We start from the raw sequence: 12,778 nt of genomic DNA, 5'->3' as shown, positions 1-12,778 counted from the left end.
ACAGAGGGGCTAATGGGAATCCTCATCCAGGAGAAGGTGAGATATTAAAAGGGTCAGAGGTTAACAGGGGTCCCGAATGAGGGAGTGAGATATTAATTTGGACAGAGGGGGTTAACGAGGTTCTCATCAAGAGGGAGAAATATTAACGGGACAGAGGGTGTCTGCGAGGGTCTGGATTGAGGATTGAGATTTTAATAGAACAGAGAGGACTAACAAGGGTGGAGGATGAAGGATGAGACGTTAAAAGGGACAGAATGAGAGTCGTTTCAAGCGGGGTGTGGGGGTGATCTGAATGGGTGTGGGTCCATACTAAATGAGACAGAGAGGGAAGATGAATAAAATATTACGAGTCAAAGGCGTCAACAAGGGTCCCGATTGAAGGGGTGAGATTAAACCAGATGCAAGGGGTCAGGAAGTCTGTGGATTATAGACCCGATGTTGAGTTGGGAAACATTTTCCTTTTCCTTTTCAGTGGGCAAGGTGGGACAGAACAAGTTGATCCCATGTGGAGCTGATCTACAGAAAGCCAAAGACATCTTTGAGAAAAAGTGAGTAAACAAGGAGTTGTCACGGAATGGTTCTGAGGGCCAGGGGCAGGGGAAAGATCTCTCGATGCCCTGGGCGCGGCCGTTCAGGGTTATGCATTGTACTCCATTTGTTTGGTACCAGTGAACATTTTCCAACAAAATGAGGCTCCCTCTGTCTTGTCACACACTCGGTGGGTCAAGCTCAGACACAGTGAGGCTCCCTCCACACTGTCCCGTCACACACTCTCAGGGACAGGGTCAGACACAGTGAGGCTCCCTCCACACCGTCCCGTCACACACTCCCAGGGACAGGGTCAGACACAGGGTGAGGCTCCCTCCACACCGTCCCGTCACACACTCCCAGGGACAGGGTCAGACACAGGGTGAGGCTCCCTCCACACCGTCCCGTCACACACTCCCAGGGACAGGGTCAGACACAGGGTGAGGCTCCCTCCACACCGTCCCGTCACACACTCCCAGGGTCAGACACAGAGAGGAGCTGTGCTGACTGAGCTGGGAGAAATCGAAGGAAAACTACTGGATAAAGTTCGTGGAATACTTTGGAGGTGGCTCTAAAAGTCTCTTGGACAACTGAGTGAGTGACGGCGTTGGCGTGGAAGCTCGGTGTGGAGTTTTTGCTGCCGGTTTGGACTGGGTTTGTTGGCGGCTGCTTACTGCGTAGCTCCCAGCTGCGGCCGCTGGCAACTCGCCAGTAAGCCGGTTCGCTCCAAAACCGGAGGCAAACGCCGTCGTTTTCCCCCCATTGACATCGGGGCAACGTTCCTCCTCCATTGTTTTCCTGATTTTTCGTCCGGTGTCGGTGCCGGTGCCGGAGCATCTGGAAGGACGTTTCGGCCTCTCCCGGCCTGGGTCTCTGCAAGTCCGACGGAGCCTTTCCTGGCGCCGAGCCAGCGAGGAACTGTCGACTGCAAACTTTCCCGGCCAGTTATTCGACTCGCTCCAGGACTTCTAACTGGCACCGCCGCAAAATTCTCGGACTGGAAAGAGCGCCAGCATGCCGGACCGGTCTCCAGGGAGTCGCGGGCCTTCGGGGAGTTACGCAAGGGCGGCTGCCTCCCCGGCCTCGGACAACGCCCTGTTTCGGTCGGTGAAGGTGGAACGTGGGGTGCAATGTATTTTGCGCCCTGGAATGACACTAGAAAAGTGTACGGAGGCAATGGAGGACCTTGTGGGGAAAGGTGGTATTCTGGCCACCGAGAAGGAGTTCGGAAAGACGGTGTTCTATCTGGTGAATGAAGAGCTAGTGCACCGGGCCCTAAGCAGGGGAGTCACGGTGGACAACATCTTTTTACCTATGGAGCTGGTGACGGCCCCCACGCAACGTATCGTGCTTGGGCATGTTAAGCCTTTCATTCCAAATGAGGACTTGCTTCCCCCACTGGCCCGTTTAGGGCAAGTAAGGTCGGAGATTACTGCCATCCGACACAAATTTAAGAGACGCACCCTCCGCATCGTAATCTCTTTCCGGCGTCAGGTTTTCATGCAGCTGGAAAGGGAGGACGATGTTGAGGGCCGCTTTACTGTCCGGCACGAGGGAGTAGATTATCAGGTGTACTGGAGCTCCGAGCGCCCACGGTGCCATGCGTGCAGGGAGGTGGGGCACTTTCGGAGGGACTGTCCTGCCGCCCGGAACCCGAGGGAGCCCACTTCGGGCACCAGTGCCGCAGCTACCTCTGCCCCTGATCCTACTCCTGCGCGTGCGCCTGCACCTGCATCTGACCCTGCCCCCGCCCGTGATCCTGCCCCAGCCCCTCACCCTGCCCCTACCCCTACCCCTGTCCCTACTTCTACGGTTGGGTCGGTCCCTGCTCCTCTCCCTGTAGTTCAGGTGGGGGACGGGGTGGAGTCTGTGCGGAGTAAGAAGGCAAAGGGGAAATCCAAACATAGTAAGAAGCGGGCCTTTGAGGCCGCAGAGCTCACACCCATTTCGTCTGAAGTGGAGCGTGGGGCTCGGGGAGGTGCGCAAGCAGACGGGGCGATGGAAACAGAAGGCGCCGCCCCATCGGTGAAGCCTGCACCTGTGTGCTCCTCCAGCGTGAAGAGGAGAAGGGAACGTTCCCGCAAGAGGGCAGGGGATGTAGATGCGGGGGAGTCCCAGGAAGGGGTGGGAATCCGGGTAGGGGTTGGTTCTAAACCTGAGTCCTCAGATGTAGCCACCAGTCCTGGGGTAGATGGTGTGGTTGTGCAAAAAGCTTGTGATAGGCCTGTTTGCACAAATGAGGCAGCCCTGGAGGCCTCCACCCAGGACCTACAAGTCAGCGCCTCTCTGGAGGCCAGTGTACCGAATAGTGTAAGAGGAGACGAGGCAAAGCTCTCTCATTCTCAGCACCAGGCGGCTTATGAATCCCTTGGACCAAAGGTGCCGGGTTCCCCTCTATGCCTGCCCCCTAGGGAGGACGATATTCTGTGCACATCGACCCCAGCAATAAATGACTTGCAGGGAGTCCCTGGGGATTGTCTCTCCACTGTCGCAAATGTGGATGAGGCTGATGCGACGGTGGAGAAGGCAGGTAAGAGCGAGGTGCCCGCTGCGCGGTGTGGGACGCAGGCGCAGCCATCTATTGGAACATGCGGGGAGGCCGATGGGGATTCTGTCTGCAGTGACGGGTTGGAGGGGGACTCTTTCGATAGTGAAACAATGGACATCCTCACCCCTCCTGAGAAATCCCCATTGATACCTGTAGAGGAAATTAAGCATTTCATTCTCACCTCTGAGGGTGCCAAGCACCGGCCTCAGCTAGCCTCGCTTCGCTGGCCCAGCATGCCGAGGCTGGTGAGGTCCCTGCGAGTCATCCTCAGACGAAAGGGAAAGGGAAAGTGGAATGCGGTGGTGGGGAACGACAGACGGCAACTAAAATCTTTCCTGGATGACCTAGTAAGGGACATCAGAGGGAGAAGCAGCCTCGCTCCTACGGGGGATGGTGGGTCACAGGGTGTTGCTGGTACCGCTCGAGCCCGGAAAGCAAAAGGTATCCTTGCTTTCTTTCCGGACAGTGTGGTGGAAGGCACCTCCGCTCTCACCGAAATGGGCGCAGCTGCTGAGACCTAGTGTGTTCCCGCCATGAAGCTTACCATAGCTAGTCTCAATGTAAACGGCAGCAGGGGTCCTCTTCGCAGGCATAACAATCTCTCAGTCCTCAGGGATGGGCGGTATACGGTGAGTTTCCTGCAGGAAACCCATACCATCCCTGGGGACGAGTCTGCTTGGCTCCTGGAGTGGCAGGGCGGGGTCTACATGAGCCACCTCAGCTCCATTTCTAGCGGGGTGGCGATCCTGTTGGCCCCGACCTTCCAGCCAGTAATTGAAAGAGTCCAAGACGTTGTGCCCGGCCGTCTGCTCCACCTGGTTGTGCGCCTGGATGGCGTACCATTGCATTTTATCAATGTGTACGCTCCCAGGCGCGGTGTGATGCAGACGCGCCTATTCTGTCAGCTGTCCACCCTGCTGAGCTCCATCGATCCTGGGGACTGCGTAATCCTCGGGGGAGATTTCAATTGTACCCTCGAGGCGGAGGACCGTTCGGGCCTCCAACGCGACCCAGCATCAGCAAAAAAGTTAAAGGAGCTAGTCGGCTCCTTTGACTTGGTGGACAGCTGGCGGAATTTTCACCCCAACTCTAGCGCCTTCTCGAGAAGGTCTAGAGAAGGAGGTTCCAGGATAGACCGCATTTACATCTCTCGGGCCTACGCCTCCCGCGTGTCGGCGTCCTCCATGCGGCCAGTGTCGTGCTCGGATCATCACCTTGTGTGGATGGAATTTATTCCACTACACCCTCGGGTGGGATCCGGGTATTGGCATTTTAACAACCGGCTGCTGGAGGACAGCCGTTTCCGGGATTCGTTCCGAGCGTTCTGGGTCTCCTGGAAGGAGAGGCGGAGAGAGTTCTGCTCCCTACGGCTATGGTGGGATGTGGGCAAAGCCCACATCCGGTTTTTATGTCGGGAGTACACTAGGGGGTCGACCAAAGGGCGGGGCTCTGAGATTGAGCGGCTTGAGAGAGCGTTGCTTGACCTGGAGTCCCGCCTCGGTCCGACCACTGGAGACCAGCAGCTGTGGCAGGAATACCAGGAGAAGAAGGACGCACTAAGGGACTTGCAGCTTCAGCAGTCCCGAGGTGCGTACGTGAGGTCACGGATCCAAATGCTGCAGGATTTGGACCGTGGCTCACCCTTCTTCTACTCGTTGGAGAGGTGGCGGGGAGTTCAAAAGCAGCTAGTGGAATTGCTGGCTGCCGATGGCTCCTCCATCACGGACCCTGATGGAATTAACAACGAGGTCCGTTCATTCTATCGGTCCTTATTCTCGCCTGATCCGTCAAATGCGGAGGCGTGCAATGAGGTCTGGAAGGATTTGCCTAAGGTCAGTCCAGAGGATGCAGTGCGTCTGGATGCCCCCCTGACTCGGGAGGAGCTGTCCACTGCCCTTCGGCAACTCCGGAGGGGCAAGTCCCCTGGTTTGGATGGACTGAGTGTTGAGTTTTATCAGGCTTTTTGGGATGTCCTGGGGGATGATTACAGCCTTGTCCTAGGGGAGAGCCTAGCCACCGGAGAAATGCCCCTCTCATGGCGAAGAGCTGTTGTGGTCCTACTGCCCAAGAAGGGAGACCTCCGCCTGCTAAAGAACTGGCGGCCGGTCTCCCTCTTGTGCGCGGACTACAAGATCTTCGCCCGGGCAATGGCCAACCGTCTGGGTTCGGTAATTGGACAGGTGGTCCATCCTGACCAATCTTACACGGTCCCGGGCCGCTCCATCCAGGACAATGTCCACCTAGTACGGGACCTGATCCACCTGCTCCAGGAGACTGGGACCCCGGCAGCGTTTCTTTCTCTTGACCAGGAGAAGGCGTTTGACCGGGTGGACCACAGTTTCCTGCTGGGCACCCTGCAGGCTTTTGGGCTCGGACCACACTTTGTGGCCCGAGTTCGGCTCCTGTACTCTGCCGCAGAGTGCCTAGTTAAGATCAACGGATCACTGACAGGACCTATCCACTTCCGAAGAGGAGTGCGTCAAGGGTGCCCCATGTCCGGTCAACTGTATGCGATCTGTGTCGAGCCATTCCTCGGCCTTCTACGGCGAAGGCTGACAGGTCTGGTTCTGCGCGAACCGGACATGAGGGTCGTCCTCTCGGCCTACGCCGATGACGTACTCCTCATGATGACAGACCCCTGTGACCTGCGGAGGATGCGCGAGTGCCAAGATGTTTTCTCGGCGGCATCCTCCGCCAGGATCAACTGGGCGAAATGTTCCGGACTCTTAGTAGGCCAGTGGCAGGTGGACTCCCTGCCGGAGGAGATGAGAGCTTTTGAGTGGAGCACCAGACGTCTTCTCTATCTGGGAGTCTACCTGAGTCCTTCTGGGGAGACCTGGCTGGCGAACTGGCAGGACCTGGAGACAAAGGTCATGGCCCGGCTTGGGCGCTGGTCAGGCCTTCTCAGGGTGCTTTCCTATCGAGGCAGGGTGGTGGTCATAAACCAGCTGGTGGCCTCCATGTTGTGGTACCGGATGGTCACCTTGGCCCCCCCTGCCCCTTTTGTTGCGAGAATGCAGAGGAAGCTGGTGGACTTCTTCTGGGGAAACAGGAAACACTGGGTCTCTGCAGCGGTTCTGAGTCTCCCAGTAGGAGAGGGCGGACAGTCGCTGGTGTGTGTACGCACACGACTGGCGGCTCTCCGCCTCAGGACTCTGCAGAGATTCCTGTACGCCGAGCGCCCTCCCAGGTGGCACGTGTTGGCGACTTTCTTCCTCCGGAGGGGCTGCTGCCTTCACGAAGATATGCAGCTACCACCGGCAGGCGTCAGCCGTGCTGCTTTGCAGAGGCTGCCCGGCTTCTATCAGGACCTACTGAGAGTCTGGAACATGGTTGCCTCAGGCCGGGAATCCCCTCCTCTGGCAGAGGGCGGGGTCCTGGCCGACCCTTGCCCTGCCTCAGCGGATGTCGGTGCGGCTCAGGTGTGTGGATCGACTCAAGCTGAGCTGCTCGTCGGGCCCAGGCCCCGCAGCCTTACCCGAGAGACGAATCCACACAACTTGAGCCGTCTTTCATCGACACCCACAATCCCATTCAGGGATGCAGGCAGGAGGTACCTTTATGGGCTGCTGCTCCACACCCTCCACTTCCTAGCCTTTGTCCACCGTCCCGACACGCCATGGCGGTCGGTCTTTCCACCTGGAGGTGAGGGGGGTCCCCAATGGAAGTCCCTTTACAAGGGAGTCCTCCCCATGCACCTTGGGGATCTCGGCTGGAGGGTGCTGCATAAAGCGGTGCCCTGCAATAAGTTCTTCAGTCTGTACACGGATCTCCCAGCCGCGTGTCACTTCTGCGGGCTGGAGGAGACCGTGTACCACATGTACGTGGAGTGTGTGAGGCTGCAGCCCCTTTTCGCGTTTTTGCGTGGGCTGCTTCTCGCCTTCTGGTTGCATTTCAGTCCCACCCTATTTATATATGGTCATCCAGTAAGGAGGGGGGCACAGAGGGATGAGGATGTCCTTGTCAACTTGCTCCTGGGGCTGGCGAAAATTGCCATCCGTGGCTCCTGGAAAAGGGTGGCAGGAGGTTCTCCCCGGGCGGACTGCCTGGCTATGTTTAGGTGGTATGTTCGTGCCCGGGTGAACATTGAAAAGGAATACGCACAGTCCACGGCGACCGTAGAGGTGTTCCGGGACCGTTGGGCTCCGCGGGGTGTAAATGCCATCATTGATGAGGATGGCAATATATTGGTTTAAGATGTATTGTCTGTTTGTAGTGTAGTAAATATGTTAGTCACTGGGTTTGTAAATATTGTATAGCACCGACATTTGTAATAAAGAATTTTGTAAAAAAAAAAAAAAAAAAAAAGGGACAGGGTCAGACACAGGGTGAGGCTCCCTCCACACCGTCCCGTCACACACTCCCAGGGACAGGGTCAGACACAGGGTGAGGCTCCCTCCACACCGTCCCGTCACACACTCCCAGGGACAGGGTCAGACACAGGGTGAGGCTCCCTCCACACCGTCCCGTCACACACTCCCAGGGTCAGACACAGAGAGGAGCTGTGCTGACTGAGCTGGGAGAAATCGAAGGAAAACTACTGGATAAAGTTCGTGGAATACTTTGGAGGTGGCTCTAAAAGTCTCTTGGACAACTGAGTGAGTGACGGCGTTGGCGTGGAAGCTCGGTGTGGAGTTTTTGCTGCCGGTTTGGACTGGGTTTGTTGGCGGCTGCTTACTGCGTAGCTCCCAGCTGCGGCCGCTGGCAACTCGCCAGTAAGCCGGTTCGCTCCAAAACCGGAGGCAAACGCCGTCGTTTTCCCCCCATTGACATCGGGGCAACGTTCCTCCTCCATTGTTTTCCTGATTTTTCGTTCGGTGCCGGTGCCGGAGCATCTGGAAGGACGTTTCGGCCTCTCCCGGCCTGGGTCTCTGCAAGTCCGACGGAGCCTTTCCTGGCGCCGAGCCAGCGAGGAACTGTCGACTGCAAACTTTCCCGGCCAGTTATTCGACTCGCTCCAGGACTTCTAACTGGCACCGCCGCAAAATTCTCGGACTGGAAAGAGCGCCAGCATGCCGGACCGGTCTCCAGGGAGTCGCGGGCCTTCGGGGAGTTACGCAAGGGCGGCTGCCTCCCCGGCCTCGGACAACGCCCTGTTTCGGTCGGTGAAGGTGGAACGTGGGGTGCAATGTATTTTGCGCCCTGGAATGACACTAGAAAAGTGTACGGAGGCAATGGAGGACCTTGTGGGGAAAGGTGGTATTCTGGCCACCGAGAAGGAGTTCGGAAAGACGGTGTTCTATCTGGTGAATGAAGAGCTAGTGCACCGGGCCCTAAGCAGGGGAGTCACGGTGGACAACATCTTTTTACCTATGGAGCTGGTGACGGCCCCCACGCAACGTATCGTGCTTGGGCATGTTAAGCCTTTCATTCCAAATGAGGACTTGCTTCCCCCACTGGCCCGTTTAGGGCAAGTAAGGTCGGAGATTACTGCCATCCGACACAAATTTAAGAGACGCACCCTCCGCACCGTAATCTCTTTCCGGCGTCAGGTTTTCATGCAGCTGGAAAGGGAGGACGATGTTGAGGGCCGCTTTACTGTCCGGCACGAGGGAGTAGATTATCAGGTGTACTGGAGCTCCGAGCGCCCACGGTGCCATGCGTGCAGGGAGGTAGGGCACTTTCGGAGGGACTGTCCTGCCGCCCGGAACCCGAGGGAGCCCACTTCGGGCACCAGTGCCGCAGCTACCTCTGCCCCTGATCCTACTCCTGCGCGTGCGCCTGCACCTGCATCTGACCCTGCCCCCGCCCATGATCCTGCCCCAGCCCCTCACCCTGCCCCTACCCCTACCCCTGTCCCTACTTCTACGGTTGGGTCGGTCCCTGCTCCTCTCCCTGTAGTTCAGGTGGGGGACGGGGTGGAGTCTGTGCGGAGTAAGAAGGCAAAGGGGAAATCTAAACATAGTAAGAAGCGGGCCTTTGAGGCCGCAGAGCTCACACCCATTTCGTCTGAAGTGGAGCGTGGGGCTCGGGGAGGTGCGCAAGCAGACGGGGCGATGGAAACAGAAGGCGCCGCCCCATCGGTGAAGCCTGCACCTGTGTGCTCCTCCAGCGTGAAGAGGAGAAGGGAACGTTCCCGCAAGAGGGCAGGGGATGTAGATGCGGGGGAGTCCCAGGAAGGGGTGGGAATCCGGGTAGGGGTTGGTTCTAAACCTGAGTCCTCAGATGTAGCCACCAGTCCTGGGGTAGATGGTGTGGTTGTGCAAAAAGCTTGTGATAGGCCTGTTTGCACAAACGAGGCAGCCCTGGAGGCCTCCACCCAGGACCTACAAGTCAGCGCCTCTCTGGAGGCCAGTATACCGAATAGTGTAAGAGGAGACGAGGCAAAGCTCTCTCATTCTCAGCACCAGGCGGCTTATGAATCCCTTGGACCAAAGGTGCCGGGTTCCCCTCTATGCCTGCCCCCTAGGGAGGACGATATTCTGTGCACATCGACCCCAGCAATAAATGACTTGCAGGGAGTCCCTGGGGATTGTCTCTCCACTGTCGCAAATGTGGATGAGGCTGATGCGACGGTGGAGAAGGCAGGTAAGAGCGAGGTGCCCGCTGCGCTGTGTGGGTCGCAGGCGCAGCCATCTATTGGAACATGCGGGGAGGCCGATGGGGATTCTGTCTGCAGTGACGGGTTGGAGGGGGACTCTTTCGATAGTGAAACAATGGACATCCTCACCCCTCCTGAGAAATCTCCATTGATACCTGTAGAGGAAATTAAGCATTTCATTCTCACCTCTGAGGGTGCCAAGCACCGGCCTCAGCTAGCCTCGCTTCGCTGGCCCAGCATGCCGAGGCTGGTGAGGTCCCTGCGAGTCATCCTCAGACGAAAGGGAAAGGGAAAGAGGAATGCGGTGGTGGGGAACGACAGACGGCAACTAAAATCTTTCCTGGATGACCTAGTAAGGGACATCAGAGGGAGAAGCAGCCTCGCTCCTACGGGGGATGGTGGGTCACAGGGTGTTGCTGGTACCGCTCGAGCCCGGAAAGCAAAAGGTATCCTTGCTTTCTTTCCGGACAGTGTGGTGGAAGGCGCCTCCGCTCTCACCGAAATGGGCGCAGCTGCTGAGACCTAGTGTGTTCCCGCCATGAAGCTTACCATAGCTAGTCTCAATGTAAACGGCAGCAGGGGTCCTCTTCGCAGGCATAACAATCTCTCAGTCCTCAGGGATGGGCGGTATACGGTGAGTTTCCTGCAGGAAACCCATACCATCCCTGGGGACGAGTCTGCTTGGCTCCTGGAGTGGCAGGGCGGGGTCTACATGAGCCACCTCAGCTCCATTTCTAGCGGGGTGGCGATCCTGTTGGCCCCGACCTTCCAGCCAGTAGTTGAAAGAGTCCAAGACGTTGTGCCCGGCCGTCTGCTCCACCTGGTTGTGCGCCTGGATGGCGTACCATTGCATTTTATCAATGTGTACGCTCCCAGGCGCGGTGTGATGCAGACGCGCCTATTCTGTCAGCTGTCCACCCTGCTGAGCTCCATCGATCCTGGGGACTGCGTAATCCTCGGGGGAGATTTCAATTGTACCCTCGAGGCGGAGGACCGTTCGGGCCTCCAACGCGACCCAGCATCAGCAAAAAAGTTAAAGGAGCTAGTCGGCTCCTTTGACTTGGTGGACAGCTGGCGGAATTTTCACCCCAACTCTAGCGCCTTCTCGAGAAGGTCTAGAGAAGGAGGTTCCAGGATAGACCGCATTTACATCTCTCGGGCCTACGCCTCCCGCGTGTCGGCGTCCTCTATGCGGCCAGTGTCGTGCTCGGATCATCACCTTGTGTGGATGGAATTTATTCCACTACACCCTCGGGTGGGATCCGGGTATTGGCATTTTAACAACCGGCTGCTGGAGGACAGCCGTTTCCGGGATTCGTTCCGAGCGTTCTGGGTCTCCTGGAAGGAGAGGCGGAGAGAGTTCTGCTCCCTACGGCTATGGTGGGATGTGGGCAAAGCCCACATCCGGTTTTTATGTCGGGAGTACACTAGGGGGTTGACCAAAGGGCGGGGCTCTGAGATTGAGCGGCTTGAGAGAGCGTTGCTTGACCTGGAGTCCCGCCTCGGTCCGACCACTGGAGACCAGCAGCTGTGGCAGGAATACCAGGAGAAGAAGGACGCACTAAGGGACTTGCAGCTTCAGCAGTCCCGAGGTGCGTACGTGAGGTCACGGATCCAAATGCTGCAGGATTTGGACCGTGGCTCACCCTTCTTCTACTCGTTGGAGAGGTGGCGGGGAGTTCAAAAGCAGCTAGTGGAATTGCTGGCTGCCGATGGCTCCTCCATCACGGACCCTGATGGAATTAACAATGAGGTCCGTTCATTCTATCGGTCCTTATTCTCGCCTGATCCGTCAAATGCGGAGGCGTGCAATGAGGTCTGGAAGGATTTGCCTAAGGTCAGTCCAGAGGATGCAGTGCTTCTGGATGCCCCCCTGACTCGGGAGGAGCTGTCCACTGCCCTTCGGCAACTCCGGAGGGGCAAGTCCCCTGGTTTGGATGGACTGAGTGTTGAGTTTTATCAGGCTTTTTGGGATGTCCTGGGGGATGATTACAGCCTTGTCCTAGGGGAGAGCCTAGCCACCGGAGAAATGCCCCTCTCATGGCGAAGAGCTGTTGTGGTCCTACTGCCCAAGAAGGGAGACCTCCGCCTGCTAAAGAACTGGCGGCCGGTCTCCCTCTTGTGCGCGGACTACAAGATCTTCGCCCGGGCAATGGCCAACCGTCTGGGTTCGGTAATTGGACAGGTGGTCCATCCTGACCAATCTTACACGGTCCCGGGCCGCTCCATCCAGGACAATGTCCACCTAGTACGGGACCTGATCCACCTGCTCCAGGAGACTGGGACCCCGGCAGCGTTTCTTTCTCTTGACCAGGAGAAGACGTTTGACCGGGTGGACCACAGTTTCCTGCTGGGCACCCTGCAGGCTTTTGGGCTCGGACCACACTTTGTGGCCCGAGTTCGGCTCCTGTACTCTGCCGCAGAGTGCCTAGTTAAGATCAACGGATCACTGACAGGACCTATCCACTTCCGAAGAGGAGTGCGTCAAGGGTGCCCCATGTCCGGTCAACTGTATGCGATCTGTGTCGAGCCATTCCTCGGCCTTCTTCGGCGAAGGCTGACAGGTCTGGTTCTGCGCGAACCGGACATGAGGGTCGTCCTCTCGGCCTACGCCGATGACGTACTCCTCATGATGACAGACCCCTGTGACCTGCGGAGGATGCGTGAGTGCCAAGATGTTTTCTCGGCGGCATCCTCCGGCAGGATCAACTGGGCGAAATGTTCCGGACTCTTAGTAGGCCAGTGGCAGGTGGACTCCCTGCCGGAGGAGATGAGAGCTTTTGAGTGGAGCACCAGACGTCTTCTCTATCTGGGAGTCTACCTGAGTCCTTCTGGGGAGACCTGGCTGGCGAACTGGCAGGACCTGGAGACAAAGGTCATGGCCCGGCTAGGGCGCTGGTCAGGCCTTCTCAGGGTGCTTTCCTATCGAGGCAGGGTGGTGGTCATAAACCAGCTGGTGGCCTCCATGTTGTGGTACCGGATGGTCACCTTGGCCCCCCCTGCCCCTTTTGTTGCGAGAATGCAGAGGAAGCTGGTGGACTTCTTCTGGGGAAACAGGAAACACTGGGTCTCTGCAGCGGTTCTGAGTCTCCCAGTAGGAGAGGGCGGACAGTCGCTGGTGTGTGTACGCACACGACTGGCGGCTCTCCGCCTCAGGACTC

At 57.6% G+C, this 12,778-nt stretch overlaps 1 protein-coding gene across 2 annotated transcripts in view; it reads left to right on the top strand.

Annotated features, from left to right (window-relative positions):
* Positions 1-12,778, top strand: part of parp2 (poly (ADP-ribose) polymerase 2) — a 40,145-nt gene that overhangs the window by 12,742 nt on the left and 14,625 nt on the right. For both annotated transcript variants that reach the window (XM_063060176.1, XM_063060175.1), the window contains exon 9: positions 473-548. In XM_063060176.1, coding sequence (XP_062916246.1) covers positions 473-548 — 76 coding nt within the window. The remainder of the gene's footprint in view (positions 1-472; positions 549-12,778) is intronic.

The sequence above is a fragment of the Mobula hypostoma genome, chromosome 10 (genome assembly GCF_963921235.1).
Source record: "Mobula hypostoma chromosome 10, sMobHyp1.1, whole genome shotgun sequence".
In the NCBI taxonomy this organism is placed as follows: domain Eukaryota; kingdom Metazoa; phylum Chordata; class Chondrichthyes; order Myliobatiformes; family Myliobatidae; genus Mobula; species Mobula hypostoma.
This window is presented reverse-complemented; position numbering and strand designations above follow the sequence as displayed.